This window comes from Siphateles boraxobius, unplaced genomic scaffold (assembly GCF_051911475.1).
Source record: "Siphateles boraxobius isolate OS27281-9 unplaced genomic scaffold, OSU_SipBor_1 48, whole genome shotgun sequence".
Lineage (NCBI taxonomy): Eukaryota > Metazoa > Chordata > Actinopteri > Cypriniformes > Leuciscidae > Siphateles > Siphateles boraxobius.
The window spans coordinates 2,385,001-2,405,000 of record NW_027509119.1 but is presented as its reverse complement, the minus strand read 5'-3'; the positions used below and the strand labels follow the sequence as shown (position 1 = coordinate 2,405,000).

Here is a 20,000-nt window from a genome sequence, read left to right as displayed (position 1 = left end):
TTTGGGGGGAAAGAAATAAAATAAATCAATAATTTTATTTATCAAGCGACAGTAAAGACATTTATGATGTTACAAAAGATTATATTTTCAAAAAAAACGCTGTTCTTTTGAACTTTCTATTCATCAAAAGAATCCTGAAATAAAAATTGTACAAAACTGTTTTCAACATTGATAATAATAATGAATTTTTTTTTTTTGAGCAGCAAATCATAATTAAGAATGATTTCTGAAGGATCATGTGACACTGAAGACTGGAGTAATGATGCTGAAAATTCAGCTTTGATCACAGGAATAAATTACACTTTACTATATATTCACATAGAAAACAGTTATTATAAATTATAAGAATATTTCACAATTTTTTTTTTTTTTTTTGCATTTTTATTCAAATAAATGCAGCTTCAGTGAGCAGGAGAGACTTCTTTTAAAAACATTAAGAATCTAACCGATCCAAAACTTTTGACTGGTAGTGTATTTCTGATAAAGAGGAATTCTGAAATTATTGATAGAACAAGGTTGAACTGTATGTTACACAGACTCGTGTGACTTAAAGTTATGCTTTTTTGAATATTACCATTCAGGCAGTGTGTACTATCGCCATGTAAAACATCTGCAATAAATTTGCATAAAACCAGCTTATGCAGGTCTCCATATTTTGTTCTTGTTTTTTGGATTTATTTCGGTTTATTATGGGCTTGTTTGATATTTTCTAGCAATGAAATACTATTAATAAATAATATTTTCTGGCAACATGAATGAGTCGAGGCTCGTAACACTTTCACTGTGATTTCATGCATCGCACATACAGAAGAGACAAACATTTCTAATGCACGTTAAAATTAGTCATTAACAACTAGTTAATTTGTTACTTTATTATAGACTAATTATTAATAATACTAATTATTATACTTACTAAATTATTATTCTTACTAATTAGTAAACTAGTACAGTTTTGTAGAATTTTTGAGGGATTTTTTGAAGCACCTTCAACAACTGCCAGAAATTATTTTTGTGCAATACAAAATAGTTGTAATTTGTTCTGTTTACTTGTTAAATATACATATATATATATATTGAATATGTGTCTGTGCTGTTTTAATAGTTGGTTTATACACATGCAGATTGGCTCATTCGCTCATTGTGTCACTGAAGATCAAGTATACCAAATAACAAATACTTTCAATTTAAGTTTTCAAACGAATGACACTGAAAATATGTTTTTTTATTAAAATATTGATTTATTTTATTAAAATGGTATTTTGTGTTGGTCAGGCACCCTCTGACTGCGTTGAGTAATCTGCGTCTGGACTTTAAGCTGATAGTGAAGCGCACGGCTACACACGACTAGAGCGAGTGTGTGGAGGAAAAGATGAATCGCCGATATTGAGTTAATATTTCACTCGCAGGACGAGCGAAGCGAAGCCGAGGCCAGATGAAGATAATGATCCCACATATTTATTACCAAATCCTAATGACCTTCAACCAGAGCTAATGAGGGTGTGTGTGTGTGTGTGTTAATGCATGTGTGAGAGAGAGTGTGTGTTAGTGTGTCTGTGTGTGAGTGTGTGCGTGTGTGTGCATATGCATATGTGAGTGTGTGCGAGTGTGCATATGTGTGTGTTTGTGTGTGAGCGTGTTAGTGTGCATGTGAGTGTGTGTGTGTGTGTGCATATATGTGTGTGTTTGTGTGCGTGTGTGTGTTTGTGAATGTGTGTGAGCGTGTGCGTGCGTTTGTTAGTGTGTGCGTGTTAGTGTGTGAGCGTGTGTGTTTGTGTGTGCGAGTGTGCATATATGTGTGTGTGTTTGTGTGAGTGTGTGTGTTTGTGAATGGGTGCGAGCGTGTGCATGCGTGAGCGTGTGTGTGTGCATATATGTGTGTGTTTGTGTGAGTGCGTGAGTGTTAGTGTGTGAGCGTGCATGCATATATGTGTGTGTTTGTGTGAGTGTGTGTTTGTGAATTTGTGTGAGCATGTGGGTGTTAGTGTGTGAGTGTGTGTGTGTGTGTGCGAGTTTGCATATATGTGTGTGTGTTTGTGTGAGTGTGTGTGTTTGTGAATGGGTGCGAGCGTGTGCATGCGTGAGCGTGTGTGTGTGCATATATGTGTGTGTTTGTGTGAGTGCGTGAGTGTTAGTGTGTGAGCGTGCATGCATATATGTGTGTGTTTGTGTGAGTGTGTGTTTGTGAATGTGTGTGTGTGTGAGTGTGTGTGTGCGAGTGTGCATATGCGTGTGTGCTTGTGTGAGTGTGTTTGTGAATGTGTGTGTGTGTGTGCACGTACGTGTGTTAGCGTGTGTAAGCGTGTGTGTGAGCGTGTGTGTGCGAGTGTGCATATATGTGTGTGTGTGTTTGTGTGAGTGTGTGTGTGAGTGTGCATATATGTGTGTGTTTTTGTGAGCGTGCGTGTGTGTGTGTGCATATATGTGTGTGTGAGCGTGTGTGTGTGAGTGTGTGTGAGTCTGAGCGTGTGTGTGTGTGTGTGTACTGCTGATGGAGTCTCCAACAGTCCGAGATTCGCAGCAACAACAAAAGAACGAGAGAGATCTGGAAGAGGAGAGAAACAGGAGAGAGAGGAACATAAAAGCACGCATAAAAATCAATGTGAAGAAGGGAGCGTGAGGATTGGCAGAAAGTGAGCGCTGACAGATGATCTATAGAGGTGCCAGTCACAGCCTGCACACACACACACTTACACTATTAGAGACACACACGGGCAGACACGGGCCACATTGATCCGCCCGTCTCTCTCTCTCTCTGAGAGTGTGATGATGAAGTGTGAGGGTGAGCCGATGGACTGTAACATACAGAAACTCAGCAAGAACAAGCCATTTTTGCAGGTTGCAGGAGAAAAGGGAATGAGAAGGACGTTTGTTATTAAGCATGAGCAGGAGTTCGGTTCATCAGCTGATCATGATTAGTCAGGTGTTTAGATCTTCAGAAAGCACATTTACTTCTTGATCCACCGATTAACAACACTGTGTGATGCTTTGTGAAAAATACGGGTCGATTTAAACGGCAGACGGGCTGAATGAAAATGCATGCAGATTCACTTTCTAATAGTAGGTGGCGCTTATGCAAAAAACAAAAATTGCAATACAAATGAATATAAATTTGATTGGTTTATTTGTTACATATCTGTCTGTGCTGTTTTTTTAAGGCGAGACACGGCAGGCAAAAACATCGTTTTTTTTTTTCACTGGTCAATTTTGAGATTTTGGGCTATTTGTCTTCAATAACGTCTTCTTTCAGACTTGTGCTGAAAAAAAGTCCAAAATACACATTTAGGTCTTTATTTTACTACACTTTGTCTGTTTGCGTGTGTAGATTTCGCCTAAATTCATCAAAAGTTGCCGTTTTAAATCCTCCCGCTGCTCCGCGAGCGCTGTCTGCACCCCGTCATCACACACACCGTTAGAAAGCTCTCTCTCTCCTGTACAATGCCGTCGGATCCAAATATGGTCATTTCCTGTTCATCAGCAACCAATCATGAAAGTAAAATGGGCCATTTAACTCGAAATGCACAATCTCTTTGGCTGATGCCAATTTCTGACAACGTGATTCGTTCAGAATCGTCACATGACGCGCTCTGTCTGACATTTCCTCTGTAGTTCAAAATGTCGAAAGATATGAGTGTAAAATTCTCTCGGAGAAGCCGAAAACAGCCGTTTTGGATATGTAGACTGTAAATGAACTTGGGGGAACTAGGTGTAATGGTTGTGTTCTGTCAGTTTGAAGTTTGTGATGTAATGGTCTTCAGTTAAAGGACATGTTGATGTGTTAATGCAAACAAGTTCCTTTAGCCGATTATTTGTATTTGTAAGTGATTCTTTCCTACACGACAGGCTTAAAGTTTGTTGTCATTCCTTGACAGTTTCGACTGCTGACTCTGCAGTCATCTTCAGAAGCGTAACGTGATGTTGCTGTGGCGTCTATATTTAGTTTTTGTCATTCCACCTGTGTGATGGACTGTTGAAGTGTGGTTTTGATGTGTTGAAGTGTTGTTTTGGATGTTATGATCAGTGATGGATGAAGCAATGATGAGTTTTGGATGTTAAACAATGTGATACGTGGATTTTACTTGGACCTAGAGCATATTTTGTCTGTAATTCATGGCTTTCAATAGAAATTAGTGGAATTTTGCCATAAAAATCTTTAAAGGCCGTTTTCTCAAAATGAGTTTTTTTCTCACACTCCGAGTGACGATTTTCCACTTCTGTAGCTCCTACGTACACCAAACTTTACAGTCCTATTCATAATCATAACTATATTGTGAAGGTTTGTCCAGAGGGATTTGTTGATATATCATTCTTGGCCTGATTTATATGACATTTTATGCCTAAAAATAGGGCGGAAATACATTTTTAAGGCTATTGGCAATATTTTTTTATTTACAGGGTAAGAAAAGCAGATATTCATAATCCCCTCTGGTAATGTCTTTTCATTGAATATATCAACAAAATGCAAAAATTATTTTGAACCTTGTTTTTTTTCCAATGGTCAGATTCGTCACTTCAAAATATATGCAAATTAGCGCATATGTAATTAGATATAACCTGATTGGCATATTTAAACATAAAATTACAGAAAACTTGCAATACATTTTTTTCTCCTATTCATGCAAGTAACCAACTGGTAAAGTTTCATGGTGATATCTGTAAGTTAAAATTTTTACCCTATTCACCTGTAGTGTCTCGCCTTAATTGTTGGTTTATATGCGAATGGGCGTCCTTGGCCATCGTGTACTTTTTCAGCGTGATTGTTTTAAAAAAGTTAATGTCATGCGGTGTAACCATCAAGTAAAACGTTTTCAGTTTTTTTGTCATGATTTGAGCATTTAAAGACGAAATGTAAGAGACAATTGTTGTCATATATGAAATTTAATAGTAACCTTGATGAATCAGCTTTGGAGAATTTGTTTTTTCTCCATTCAAAGAGCATGATTCAAAGAGATGAACTTGCATGATTGATATAGGCGCTTTAAAGATGGCCGCCGAGTGACATGCCTTAAAGGGACTTTGGTAGTATGTAGTGTAGTTTCTTAGTAGCATCAGCACCAACACTAACTTAGCAGAATCAGTTCTTATAGTATCATTTTACCAATTTTTGTTTGTTGGCAGCTTTTTCAGGGAGAGATGATGTAAAGGATATGTTTAGATATGTAAACCAAAGTCCATAAGACTTAGAGATATTTTTAATGAAGGGTCTTAAAGGCATCGTAAAAGTACTTGTAATGCATGTGACTGGTTTACGCAATGGTTATGAAGCAATGTGAATGCCTTGTGTGCGCAAAAAACAATATTTTTTCCACAAATATCTTCACTACAGCATAGATCTCCGATGTACAACGTGTGTTGGGTTGTTGTTATTGTAGCTAGACTGAGCAAAACGTCTCAGGACGTGTTTAAACTGAAACTTTTTTTTGAATAGAGCATGCAAGGTTTTGTTTTCTTCAAAGCCATATGAAGCCAACATGACTACAAACAATACACAATATTGTCATCATTTGCCATTGTCATCTCAAGCAACAAACGTTTTTAAAGGCTTTGGTTTTCGTTTAGTTAACTAATAACCTGTGCCACATCTCTTAAAACATACTTCACATTCAAACTTGGCACCACGCTGAACCAGGTTTGACATTAATGCTGATATTAAAGCTTAAATGTGCACAGGTGCCAAAGGAAAGTTGTTTTCCAGCTTCAGAACATTATGAATATGACACATGAGTTATACATGTTAATGCACAAGTACAGCATGATGATTTTGCCAAGAATCTCATCTTCTGTTCAAGTGAGGAAAAGTCATAGGAGTTTAGAATGACATGAAGCTGAATCAATAAATGGATAAATCAAAAAAGGTCCTGCTTTTATGGCATCAAACTGGACCATGATTATGATGTCTTCTTCTCATCTCCTCTGATTTGTCTAGTGCTTCACTCAGACAATACAGACATTCAAACCTTCATCGAGCTCCACATATTCTGTACATGCATTAGCATAACAAGCATTAAGCGAGTGTAGGACAGTACCGGTTTTGAACCATCCGTCGTCAGTGAAAGCGTCTGCCGTCTCCTGAGGTTTATTCCAGTACTTCTGAAAGACAGAAGAACCTCGAACCAACAGCTCGCCCTCCTTCCCCTCCAAACCAGCCTTTACCTGCCAATAAAACACACACGGGTACAGAAACTCGAAGGACTCAAAGTCAATAGGTCTACTTCACTAATTATTGAGTACTTAAATATAAATTTGATCCTTTATTCTGATCAATTTAAGCCTCTGGTGCACTGCGGTCATTTTTGACCGAAACTTTTTTACGTTTGTTTAGACTTAATCGGAATGGTAAGAGACTTGTTAAAGGTTTTGGCACTTGCTATATGAACATACAACAATATGAGGGGCATGATTCGAAAAGGTTAAATGGTCCTGAAAAATAGTCTTTGTTGTCAAAAATTAAGTTGAATTTCAACAAGTTGAAACTTTTTGGGTAACACTTTACAATAAGGTTCGTTAGTTAACTACACTACTTAACATTAACTAATGATGAACTGCACTTATACAGCATTTGTTAATCTTTGTTAATGTTAATCTCAACATTTACTAATACTTTATTAAAATCTCGTTAACATTAGTTAATGCACTGAACATGAACAGACGATGAACAGCTTTATTATTATTATTATTATTAACTAACGTTAACAAAGATGAACAAAAACAGAAACAAATGTATTGCTCATTCTTAGTTAAAGTTAGCACATTATACATTATCACATTAACTATTGTTTAATAAACGAACCTAATCGTAAAGTGTTACCACGTTTTGTACCGTGGCCAAACAAAAGCTAATTTTTTTGAGATATCAAGTTCAAATTTGGAACACAACTTGTTTAGATTTATGGCTTTGATGTTCTTGCAGTTTTAAAGTAAAATGTGTTTTTGAAAATATAGATTTCATAATAGTTTTTTTGGGTGCATTTTTCATAACACTAAACGTACAATTCTGTAATTTTTTTAAGTTCACTTTTTTGTAAACTTTTTTTTTTACTAAACAGCAATAATCTGCCATGTGTTGTCTTTAAAAAGAGATCAAACTTAAGACTGTGCTCTCCAGCATTCAAGATTTACGACAGTTTAACTCGGAAATAAAAATATTCAGGTCTATGCTCAAAACGCGAATAAATGGATTATAACTACTGCGTAAATATAATGTAGTACCATATAATTTTTGAATACTTTTAATATATTTTTTTATTTCCTTAAGATGTTCAAATGTTGAAGAATGAGGAGAATTGTGTCACTTCATTGTAAGTTTGCTTGCAAATAATTGTATTATTATTGTATTCATAGGGCAAATCTTAAACAAGTTTATATTGGCAATTGCTGTTTGTTTACAGTTTAACGGAATTACTCGCAAAAACCCGCCCCTTTAGTTACTGTTGCAATGACTGACAAGCCATTTTTTACAGAAATGTTAACAATAAATACCATTTTGTGGCTCTTTAATGTGTCGTGACAGATTGCTATAGAGCCTCAGTTAAAGCGGCACTATGCAGGATTTCTGTTTTTGTCAAGTCGTGTGGAGAGTACTTGTATTTAACGTTACTGTACACCCTCACGCAGAGCGTATCTGCACTCACGGTCTTTGCACTTTATAATAATAAAGTAGCCTACCGCGTTAGGCTTACCTGAGCCTAAATGCCAGATGACACCAATAAAGTGTATCATGTACGTCGCATTATTTCGCAGGGCTCTCAAGTTTTGAAGACAGGCAAGAGTGACATCCAGCCGACAGATACATTTTTGTCATTGGTTGTTGCTTTAAATCTTACCCAGATACAATAGTGCTATTTTCTGATTGGCTATTGTGTAGCTCGACGAACAACACCAGCGGAGACGCGCTTGATTTCTGCCGGTTCCACAGTGAGAGCGGCGCGGCCAGAGTTTTGGCATATTAAATATATTATAAATAGTTTTTCAGCGTGAGAAATACAATGTGTGGCGGGAGAGCGTGACAAAAGACCGAAATGAGTGACTGTCACGCTCAATGCGTGACACTTGAGAGCCCTGATTTCGTAACAATGTCCGTTATGATGTTGTTACACATGATTATTGCAATTTATCATAATAGTTTGCAAATTGCGCTCATTTCCACTATTTACAACGTGTAGGCTTATTTATGTCCTGATAATTATGTGAGATATTGACAACTGTTCTCATGATAATCGCAGGAATCAACTTTAACAGTGAAAGACTGAGCGAGTGGGACTCTTGTACGGTTCCTCGCGCTGTCAGATTCTCGTTACCTTTTTCTAGGCTCTTCCGACCGCGCTTTCTTCGTTTTTTCGCCATTCTGAAAACGCAGGTCCGATGTTTACTCGTGTCTGACTCCTCGCTCGGTCAGTCTGCCATTTCCTCTTTCTCTGTTCCTCCGACAATGCTTTTCTAGCTTTCTGCTTCTTATATGCCGGCTTTGCCATGGGACGATAGTTGTTCTTATAGCTAGCCGTATCCTGGATGGGGGCGTGTACGCGTGCAGTGCCGTAAAGCAATTCGTTACCTCGCGAGACCTGATATCACACGATACTTCCTAACACTGAGGCCGGCGGCCCGCCGCCCAAAGTTGCAAGGGTGGTTTTGCGGCTCACAGGCACCAGAGGGGTGCGAGACGTCCAACATTCAACACGAAATCAGTAATATAAACATTACAATGACTCCAAAGCTGTTCGGTTAAGGTAAAAAAGTTACTTAGTTCTGCTTTAAAGCTGCTCGTGAACAGATCATCTCTTCCTTCTAGTTCAGAAACTTTAAAAATGTTTTTAGGTACCTGGGTTCCCTTTCTGTTGCCCTCCGCGATCACAGTGCTGGCGGTGTTTGTCATCATGATACGCACTTCCACTCCTGGCAGAGGAACTCCAACAGCACCTGGAAAACACACACATTTCAGTCAACACATCGATGGCAGTTTTTGGTCAGACTATTGGTTACAGCTGCACGATAAATCATTAAAAGATTGCAATCTCGATTCAAACACCCATGTGAGTTTATGACAGTGATTCGGCTCTATGTATTAAACCTTTGACAAGAACGATCACAGCGAACATTCAGATCTGTGTTCTGAGCCAGAGAGAGCAGTTGTCATGTATAGATATGAAACAGCTTCACAAACAGTACTTTCAATCACACAATATCATTACTTCTGTATTACAATCATTTAAATGATCACAGAAGTTTATAGTTCGGATATAAACACTGATGTCCACGGTAGCGATCTAAATAGAGTAAACTTGACGCTATCAATTACAGCGTTACACCAGTAGGTGGCGGCGCCGGCAAGCGCCTGTTACATTTTTTTTTATTTGTCATTGAATCATTCATTCAAGAGATTCATTTAAAAACACCGACTTATCCAGTAAAGAAACAAATGAAGTCTTTATGAGTGAGTCATTGAATCACTCACTCAACTTGATTAAAAAAAAAAGTAATACAAATGAATTAAATTTTTAAAAATAGATTGCAGCAATTAACATTTTGTCAGAACCTCTAGTAAATTACATGTTATTTTGTTTAATTTTAATTTCATTACATTAATTTTTCAGAATCATGGGAGAATTGTGATCTCTATTTGAGCCAAAACAATCATGATTCTCAATGTATCCGGAATCAATCTAGAATTGGAAAAATAAAATAGCAATATTGCTTGAATTACTGTTGGTCTACCATTTTTCTTTACTGTCATCGAAAGCTTTAATTATACAGCAATCCCTGAGAAAGCTAAAGGCCAAATTATATTAAACTACTGAATTTTTACTTTGTTTGAAGAGGCTTCATCTTGCATTCTGGGAGAAATAATAGTACTAATAAAATAATACTCTTCTTGCAAACTATCCATATTCAAAATTCAATTTTCTAGCATCTCCAACATACATTTGTCTATTGCAAAACATGCTCGATCTGACTACTAATATCAGTCTGCACTGTAAAGCTGTAGCACAGATATACCGAGCTGAAGGAACGTCTCACCCCTGAATACACACACATGTGTAATCTGACCATTAGGGGTTTCAGTGTGAATATCAATGAGACGGAGGCTGATCGCAGGTTCAGTGTCCACTGGGATATGATCGTGTGTGAGTATATACTGGAATGTGGTTGTCTCTATACTAGCATTCCTGTCACAAAATGAGAAAAGGACACAATAGCACCCAGACTGCTTAAAGAAGCCATTAACAAGCCTCCAGTCCCTCTGCCCATCACAAGCTCTCATTAAAACAGAGCACACACACACTCATGTTTTATTCAAAGCCCCTCGCACAGCAATCCACACTGTGCACAATCCACAGGGAGTGGCTGAACCTAGTGCAACACAAAAGGAGATAAGAGCGTATGTGCATTATTACTACTATTGGCACAATTTGATTTATTTTTCTCTGGTTTACCCTTCTAAACTGCTTGTTTAACTAGATTTGTGCATCATCTAACTAGATTTGTGCATTATCTTGAAAATGTCAATGGTGTTTGCCTGTGTAAAATTCAATGCTACACTCTCAAAAGAAATGGTACAGAAGTGGTCACTGTGGAACAACATCACACACATATTAATATGTAACAATTTAGGTACTAATATGCACCCTTTAGGGTTAAATAAGGTACAAATGTACCTTTTGCAAGGGTAGTGACAGCTTTTGTACCTTACTGATTGTTAGGGTGCTGAGGTATTGTTCATGTCAAGTATGAGAAACGCATGTAGTAGCTGAGTTTTCCCGCTAAATTGTCCACTAATAACTCCGCTAACAATAAAAACTTATTATAATTTGTTAAATTGTTTACTTTTGTCTATTTGGATTTGTTTCATGTCATGTTGCCCTATAGATGTTTCCCATTTTCCTATTTCCTTTTCCTGTTTCTGACGTCACAAACAACCTTGTAACCAATCAGATCAACGTGTGATCGTCAACGAGTGGATCTCTGAGTGAGTGGAGGCGGGGCTCAGTTGCATATTCATAGAACCGTGTATGCTAAATGAGGTTATAGAGTTACATTCATATATTTTAAGGCGTGAAGAAATTTTTTTCAAAGAAAAAAACTTTTAAATATGTCATTTTGGTGATCAAAGATTATTTAGATCAACGATTAAGGGATAATATTATTGACTACAGGGGGACTTTAAAATGTATTATCTAGTCCATGAGTTCCTAAAATCTCCTTGAAATCATTGAAATCAAAAATTGCATTATTTCCGGAACTGACTGAAATGAAAATCCAGACAATTTCTTCAGTAGACTTGGATATTTACAACATCAGTGTTGAGTTACAACAAAAGGCACAGCCATTATTTGGTTCACATTAGATAAGACTCATCATAAATCCTCTCTGGTGATCACAGTCAACAACTGTGACTGATATTGATTGACTTCAACCTACTTCGCTGGCGTCTCACGGGGAACAGTAGGAAGTGTTAACCGTGGCAAACCCCTCTTAATCATCACCTCTGAGCTTTAACTCCAGTCAAACTCTTCACTAATAAAACTACAAGCCACATATAAGCTGCCTCTCACAGCAACGTTATCACCTTCACTCACCCAAACAAAACTATCCTCACACACCCAAAGCAAAGCAAAGTTGCGAGACGAGCACTAAAAGTGCTTTGATACCGACGCTAAAAGGAGACGTGGAAGCTGACAGGAGAGGTTTGATCAGAAACACCCATGGAGAGTTTCTCAGAAGATAAAACAACAAAACACAGACAAAAGAAAGACAAACAAACTACTTCAGACTGGAGTTTGATCTGTGACAACTTGCCATCATAAACTGACTGAGAAAAAACAACAACATAACGTTACGGAGATAAAACGTTAAGGCTAGAAGCAAAAGTAACAATGCCAAGATGATAATAGACCCAATATAGACTACTGATAATAGTCTGAAAGAACCAAGAGGTTTACAAAACCAGCTATTCGTTAGCAATCAGCTAAGTTAACAACAAAATAATATATTTATCACACTCAAAAATTAATTTTGCCTCTTGATCATGACCTAAAGTAAACCACTTTTTGAACATTTCATCACAACTTGATTTTATTGTGTTCATTTACTTAATTCATTAGTGTTAAAACTAAATTAACCATTTTAGTTGATATCAGTAACTGGGCATTGGATCTGTATTTCCCAGCATGCTTTGCAAAGGACTGTATTAGGAGAGTAAATCTGGGGTGTTTTTCAGGGAAAGTAATTTAGCGTTTAATGCTCAGTTATGTTGGGCATTTGGAAGAGTTTCTGTAATAATTTTGAGGTTACCAAGAGTAAACCTCTGTAAATTAATTAAAAAATTAAGTTGGACTAGCATAAGAAAATTTAGTTTGACAAATGTAATAAAGTTAAGCCCACTAGAGTAAATTAATTGAACCTAAACCAACAAAATTGTGCTGACCCAACAAAATGATTTATTCTGAATGAAACACATTAAATTGATTGTAAGAATGTTCTTCAATTTAATTAATTAAGGGTAATGAATTCCTTTTCTGCGTGTACTAGAGGTGTTGCAGACATGTATTACCAGTGTTCCCACACTCCTTGGTTAACTTCAAATTCAAGGACCTTTCCAGGTCCAATCCCCTCAAATTCAAGGACTTAATGTGGGAACACATTTCAAGTGAGAGCAAGGTTACATCGTTTCAGTGGTTTCAGCCTATTTTTGCAATGTTTCGCGGTGTGTGTGCAAGCTAGTATGCATAGGCCACGAAATGTTGGCGAAATAATACATTAGGTCAAATTATAACACATAATACATATTATGTGTTATAATATGTGTTATGTGCTATTGCTATTTTGTTATGTGTTAACATTAATATTGCTATTTTGTTATGCGTTATGTGATATTGCTATTTTTGCAATGTTTCGCGGTGTGTGTGCAAGCTAGTATGCATAGGCCACGAAGTGTTGGTGAAATAACACATTAGGTCAAATTATGACACAATAATACATAGGTCAAATTCAAGGACCTGTATCTATGTTTATTTTCAAAACTTTCCAGAGCCTTGATTTTTTTTTTTTTTTTTTTTTCACGAACTTTCAAGGACCCGTGGGAACCTTGCTTTATGAAGTGATGCAGTACCGGGTACACGTGGTCCTTTAAGTGGGTTTGATAGTGCCATGCCGATCTCCGTCATGCCGTAGCGCTCAAGCAGAACATGGCCTGTGATCTCGGCCCAGCGCTCCAGAACGGGCTGAGGAAGAGCAGCAGAACCAGACACCATCAACCTGAGACACAGAGAGAATACGCCATCGTCTCGAGCGGGAAATTATGTCAAGTCACCTTCAGTTTATATGTAAGCAATAAGGTACGAGAGGCTGTGCTGTATCGTGCATAAGTCACGGCTGAAAGGCGTTGTTAGGCTCGAGTTATTCACGATACAGCACTACCCTTGAGTACCTTATTGTTTTTATAAAACGGTTACCCCACAATACAAATATTAAATTCAAAGAACATGTATTAGTGCAACTTTCATCGAGTAAAATCACTAAAAGCCTTCCTTCCGCTGGAAAAAATAATCCCTGACCGTGAACAGCAGCAGAAGTTACATTATTTCACCGTTAGATGGCGACAAAGACTGTCTTTATGAGTGAGTCAGTCAGTAGAGAAGACTTTTATATTGAAAGGACTGAAACTTGTTGTGAATACTGAGAAGCAAGACACAAATAACTATGTCAGGGTATGGAAAACTCCTTAAAAGGACAATATATCGCAGCGGACATTCACACGGATTTCTTATTATGAATATAGGACTGACCTGAAGGAAAATGCTATGTTTACAGTAGGTGAAAGTCGAAAAATTAGAATATTGTGCAAAAGTTATAATTTTGATGATTATGGTTTACAGCTTATGAAAAACCCAAATTCAAAATCTCAGAAAATTAGAATATTACACGAAATCAATTTAAAAAAAGGATTTAAATACAGAAATGTCGGCTCTCTGAAAAGTATAATCATGCATATGTATATAGTTATATATACTAAATATATTAGTTTCACCGTTTAATTTGAATTACTGAAATACATGAACTGATGCACGATATTCAGATTTTGTGAGTTTCACCTGTAAATAAACGAAATAAATGAAAGAGAGAGAGAGAGAGAGAGAGAGTGTGTGTGTGTGTGTATGTGAGAGAGAGAGAGAGAGAGAGAGAGAGAGAGTGTGTGTGTGTGTGTGTGTGTATGTGAGAGTGTGAGAGAGAGAGAGAGAGAGAGAGAGAGAGAGAGAGAGAGAGAGAGAGAGAGAGAGAGAGAGAGAGAGAGAGGATGGTACCGTATTCTCTCTTTGCACACAGCCCTGATGAAGTCTTGGACTTGAGGTTGAGTAAAATGTTGGTCGTAATATTCAATGAGTTTTGAGTAGATGGTGGGAACTGCCATGAATACATTCACCATAGGAGACTTTGAGCTGATCAACTGCTCCCAAACCTGGAACACAGCAAAACAACAACAACAACAACAACAAAATTAGCATTCAAGCTTTGTCAACCAAATGTGCAACTAAACAGTTCAATGTAAATATAACAGAACATAAATCAAATAATCATTTAAGTGTGTACTATTAGGCATGAACTGATATCAAAATATCGGCCAATTCATTAACCAATAATTATTTGTATGCTTTGTCATTGTAAGATTAGGCTGGTTAGCATCGGTAGTTAGCCCTGCTGGTAAATAACCCCCATCTGGGGGCAAAAAGCATTTTACTATGTTTTGGATGCTCTTAAATGAGTCAAATGGACTAAATTGGGCTTCGTCTGACAGTGTCTGCTATTTATTTTTTAAATCAGATACCGAGATAGATATAAATAAGTGTAGGGATGCACCGATATGAAAATATTGTCCGATACCGATAATTCTTTAAATCTGAAAGCCGATAACTGATATATTGGCTGGTAAAATCTAAATCCGAATTTTTATATAATTTTTGAGAGCCTGATTAAAAAAAGCAAGCCATGTCTCAAGCACACAATTATAATGTTCTCATGATAATTTTATGTATGACACACTTGCGCTGCACATGTTGCATTTAACAGTATTTTCCTTTTTTTTGAAGTTATTCCAATCATATTTCAAGCAATTCAAAACCATCATGTTGAACAGTGCGCATCTGAAGTGTCTCAGCTGAAGGAAATAATACATTATTTATCGGCTTTAAGATATCGGTCAAATTTTCTTATCGAGCCGATAACGATAATATATCGGCCGATATGGTGGCGATATATGGTGCATCCCTAAATAAGTGTTAAATAACTGATATGCATAACCAAGTTTGCATTATGTAATTTGATAGTTTAATTATAATTACAAATAAATGTATAATATTAGTATTATTGTGAATTCTTTTGGCCGTGATAATTGTGTAGCAATTATATTAATGCTAAATTTGAATCTAAATGATAAAAAAAAAATAATAATAATTTTTTTGTGAAGCTATACATTTTTGAAAATTAATGAATATTATTATAACCGATTAAGTTTAAATATCGTTAAAAATATACTGTCGGTCAAACCGATTATCAAAAAAAAAACATTGTCTCTAGAGATTGCAGGATGTTGTCAGCTGCCACTGAGATGAATGGGAATACTAAAATATATCTTCTGCAGATATTATAGACTCCCTTGGTTTACATGAGGTACAAATCAGACATTAAAACAGGTAAGAGTAGAAAAAACGCCTTGCATAATGTTTGAACTGGATAAAAATCAGCCTTGATAGTATCAGCTTCCTTCCAGTATTGGACTAATCAGACGTTTACTGTTAATTACAGGGGAAAAACACTACAGGTACCGATTAAGCCACTGATCGTGTGCTATTTGTCTTCGTGACTCTAGAAGCTTGGGGGGGAAAGGTTGTCGACTGGAGGAATGTTGTTAAAAAAGGAAAAAGCGAGTATAGATTTGTAAAGGTCAGTGTGATTCACAGCAGAAGAGAAACAGTTGAGACTCCCTGTAGAGTTACTATTGAGGTCAGAGTGAAGACGGTGCAGGACACACTGGGCTTTTACTGCCTTTCTCTGCGCTTGATGAATGTGTTGCGTTAAACATAGTGAAGGACGGCACACCCGGGTCCCAACCACACACACACACACACACACACTCATCCCAGAACGAAACAGATGCATAACTGCCCGTATAAACACTTCGCACACAAATCAATTACGCAGCTTCTAACTTTACTCACTAACTCTCTGTTTTCAATCACACACTTTCTTTGTATGACATGCAAGCGCATGGGAATGAAAGGAGGTACGATGAATGATCAAACATCAATGTGTACGATTCACACATAAAAGATACAATATATAACAATTCGTTCTTTTTCATCTCACACACACACACACACACACACGGTCTCGCACGCCCGGCTGCACCTTTAGAACACAGTTGGAGAAACGCGTGAATTAATTGAAGGTGAACGACAGATTCTCCTTGGCTCGGTCCCCCCTGGGAGACACATCTCTCTCTCTCTTTCTCTCTCTCTCTCCATTTCATTATTTCTTGCTTCAGTACCTCCATGCTCTTATCATTCCTGCTGTCTCGCACTCTCTCCATCAACCCCCCCACCAACACACACACACACACACACACACACAGAGTGACACTTCTTTTATCATCAAAACCCCATCTCTCTTCACCACACCTCCTCCTCTCCACTCTGGTACACAAGTTGCTCTGGTTTCTCTTTTTCATCACATTATCCCTCAACAAAGAACTGAATGCATTTATATGTATGTCCGTATTATATATTTAGTATACAATGTGTGTGCGTAAACATCAAATTTATATATAATATTGGCACGCTTTGCCTGGAGAAGTTCTTGACAATAATCTATCAAATTAATTTTGATTTATCAAACTGTTTTGCAGACTTTAGCCAATTAATTAGTTGGACAACAGCAAAATAGCCAACGTTCATGAAACAAATGAAACATTAAATATAGCAGCAAGAAGCAAAAAATGGGCTAAGCAAGCATGATTTAACATGGTAAGGCCAGATTTCAAAGACTTGCGTTAAAAAAATAAGTGTAAGGATTTACTAAAGAGACGCGCTGTGAAAAATTGCGTCTGAGATTATTGCATATGCATTTGTAGGAGTTTCCCTTTCAGGCGCAGTATTTATGGGAGGAGACAGAGTATTTAGATGAGTTAAGCAATATACTAAGGTTTGTGCTAGTCAATTTACTGGTATTTGCGCCATTATTTAACACCCCGAAAAGTTTGTCTTAAATCAGATGCTAATTTGAGTTGCTCTTGAGATTGTGTTGGTCATTATGGAAATGATCCGGCTGCGTCTGTGTTCATTAATGTGTGCGTGTCGTAATTTGCTCGTTTAGTAAATCTGGCTCCAAGTTTCAGTGCAATAGGCAGTAACATTGCTAAGACGGTTTGAGATTTAAAGTCCCCCGTAATCAATAATTTTATCCCTTAAAACTCTGATCACAGAAATTATATATTTAAATCATCTTGCCTTAAAATATCCTGAATGTAACTCGACACCCTTGCCTCATTTAGTATGCGCAGGCCTATGAATATGCAAATGAGCCCCGCCTCCACTCACTCACTCCGCTCAGAGATCCACTCGTTGACGATCACACGTTGATCTGATTGGTTACAAGGTAGTTTGTGACGTCAGAAACACCAGCGATTTCAAAGCGTGAAAATACAGAGAAAATACTCAGCAATGCTGTCGACTTATGAATTTACACATGGTTTGTCTTAAAGCATATTAAAAACACCACATAGACATATAAACAACATTAAAAGCTGGATTTTCCCCACACGATGACTTTTTTTAGGCAAAACTACTGTAGAGTTATAAGCAAAATAGGTGTTAATGTACTCTACCTATGACATATATCAAGTTTAATATCAATACGGTACAGAGTTGCGGAGATATAACCTCAGGTCTACTTTGGCATACTCGTTATAAATTCGTTGAAATGCTAGAAGAGTACGGTTTGGTCAATCAAAAAGCTTTTAATAACTTGTTTTCCAGCATGGTTTGATCTGAGCCAAATTTTTCCAGCCTAGGAGGAAAAAAATATGTTGGAATGAGCCAAGAAATCAGAGGGAAAAAAGTTTGTTCTTAGATTCAAAAGATAAAAACATAAATATGAGTGAAAATCTGAGCTGTTGGTGGCGCTAAAGGGTTTGAGTTCGAGACTCCAAACTTTAAATGGTTAACGGTTTGGAAAATCATCTATTTGTGTGGCAAATTTCACAACTTTTTGTGAAAATTGATCGCATTCATCTTTTACGTAAGGAAAAAAACCTTTGCAGATCAAATAATGAATAGAAAAAGATGGTAAAACGCCTATAATAACGTGCATTCATTGACATTTATTCATCACACTACAAATAAAAGGTCAAGTACTTTGCATTGTGGGACTGAAGGTCAAGTCAAGCTCATTGCAAACTGCATAGACAGTGAAACTGTAAAATGCTATTATTTTAACATTTTCTAACTTCCCTGTTAATTGCTGCACGGTTTAAATAAATTGTAATAAAAAAAAACCATGCATTAGTTTGACCAACAGTTTTCTCAAAAAAAAAATGTTTTTTTGCCTCTTGTTAAATTTAATTAATTAAAATAAGCAAATCTAACACGATTGTTTAATATTTTGTCACAACTTAATTTAATTGTGTTCAATCAACCTAATATATTTAAAACGGAAGTTTACTTAATTAATTTGTGTGAAAACTACATGAATCCTTTTTGTTGACAACTAACTGGGCAGTGGATCTGTAGTTCCCAGCATGCTTTGCAAGGGACTGCATTAGGAGGGTACATTTAGGGATTAAAGTGTTATTTTTTGTGTTGTTCAGTAAATGGAAAGATGTTGTTAATGATAGTATTTAATGTTCAGTTATGTTAGAAACTTAGAGGACTTTCTGTAATGTTTTTGAATTTTGTGGTTACCAACATGCAGAAGAGTGACGACTGTGTTCAGGCACTCAGTATACACTACATATGCATTAAACCTCACTCACAGACCTGCATAGGTCATATCTAATATTACTATGTAAAACATTGTTTTAATTCAATTGAACGCTAGTAGCTTCTATCATTGGAAGTGACTATAGAGTCAAATTAGCTAAAATTATAATGTTGATGATTTCCGGCAGGACATCTAGTTAACATGACAAAACTTTATCTAGTAGGGATGACACAATTATTTTAGTATTCTTGACTAAATGAATTTAAGTTCATACAGCGAGATTACAACAAACAATTTCAAACTAATTAGATTTTGTTGGTAAAATGTAATTCAATTTCGTGGAAAAGTTTTCCTTAATTTAATTAAGTTGGTTCAACATCTTATTTTTTTGAGTTTTTGTTTATGTACTTATTGTTGAGAAATGAGATGGACATGTGAAATGACTTGTTCATTTATTACAGCCAATAGTCTTCAGTTTACACATTAACCAGGCAAAACCATGAACCTTGCAGCGTTGGCTAGTTGTATTGGGGGGTGGGGGGGGGGGGGGGGGGGAGAATACATTTAATAGTATAAATCAATATTTTCTTAAATTTAAAACTCTCTTAAAAATGTGTCCACTAAAAGGTTTTTGTTGCCAATGTTTAAAAGTACGCCAGCATATAGTGTAGGTTTAACACACTGAAAGCTACAAAACTCAAATTTTGATTTCATTGTGTCTCGGTTAACACTGTTTTTCTATAAAAGCATTTATCTGTATAACTATACATGCCTAATCACACACAAACACACTCTGAAATCCAATAATGAGCAACATACGTGCAGAAAACACCCACCCCACAACATCACATGATGGATAACCTTTTACATCCCATCATTAATAATAGTAGAGTCTCTGACTGGCTGTCTAATGCGTTCATACCACAATAAATTCATCTACACGCATGTTGTTCTCCCACCAGATCTGAGATGAGCGCTCATCACTCAAACAACTCAAAGCCAAAGTAATGGTGGCTCAAATATTGATTTTTCTGCTT

General features: G+C 36.7%; 1 protein-coding gene across 3 annotated transcripts in view; it reads right to left on the bottom strand.

Annotated features, from left to right (window-relative positions):
- Positions 1-20,000, bottom strand: part of acsf3 (acyl-CoA synthetase family member 3) — a 71,811-nt gene that overhangs the window by 38,585 nt on the left and 13,226 nt on the right. For all 3 annotated transcript variants that reach the window (XM_077201541.1, XM_077201543.1, XM_077201542.1), the window contains 4 exons: positions 14,295-14,449; positions 13,103-13,248; positions 8,816-8,913; positions 6,024-6,150 (listed from right to left, as the gene is read on the bottom strand). In XM_077201541.1, coding sequence (XP_077057656.1) covers positions 6,024-6,150; positions 8,816-8,913; positions 13,103-13,248; positions 14,295-14,449 — 526 coding nt within the window. The remainder of the gene's footprint in view (positions 1-6,023; positions 6,151-8,815; positions 8,914-13,102; positions 13,249-14,294; positions 14,450-20,000) is intronic.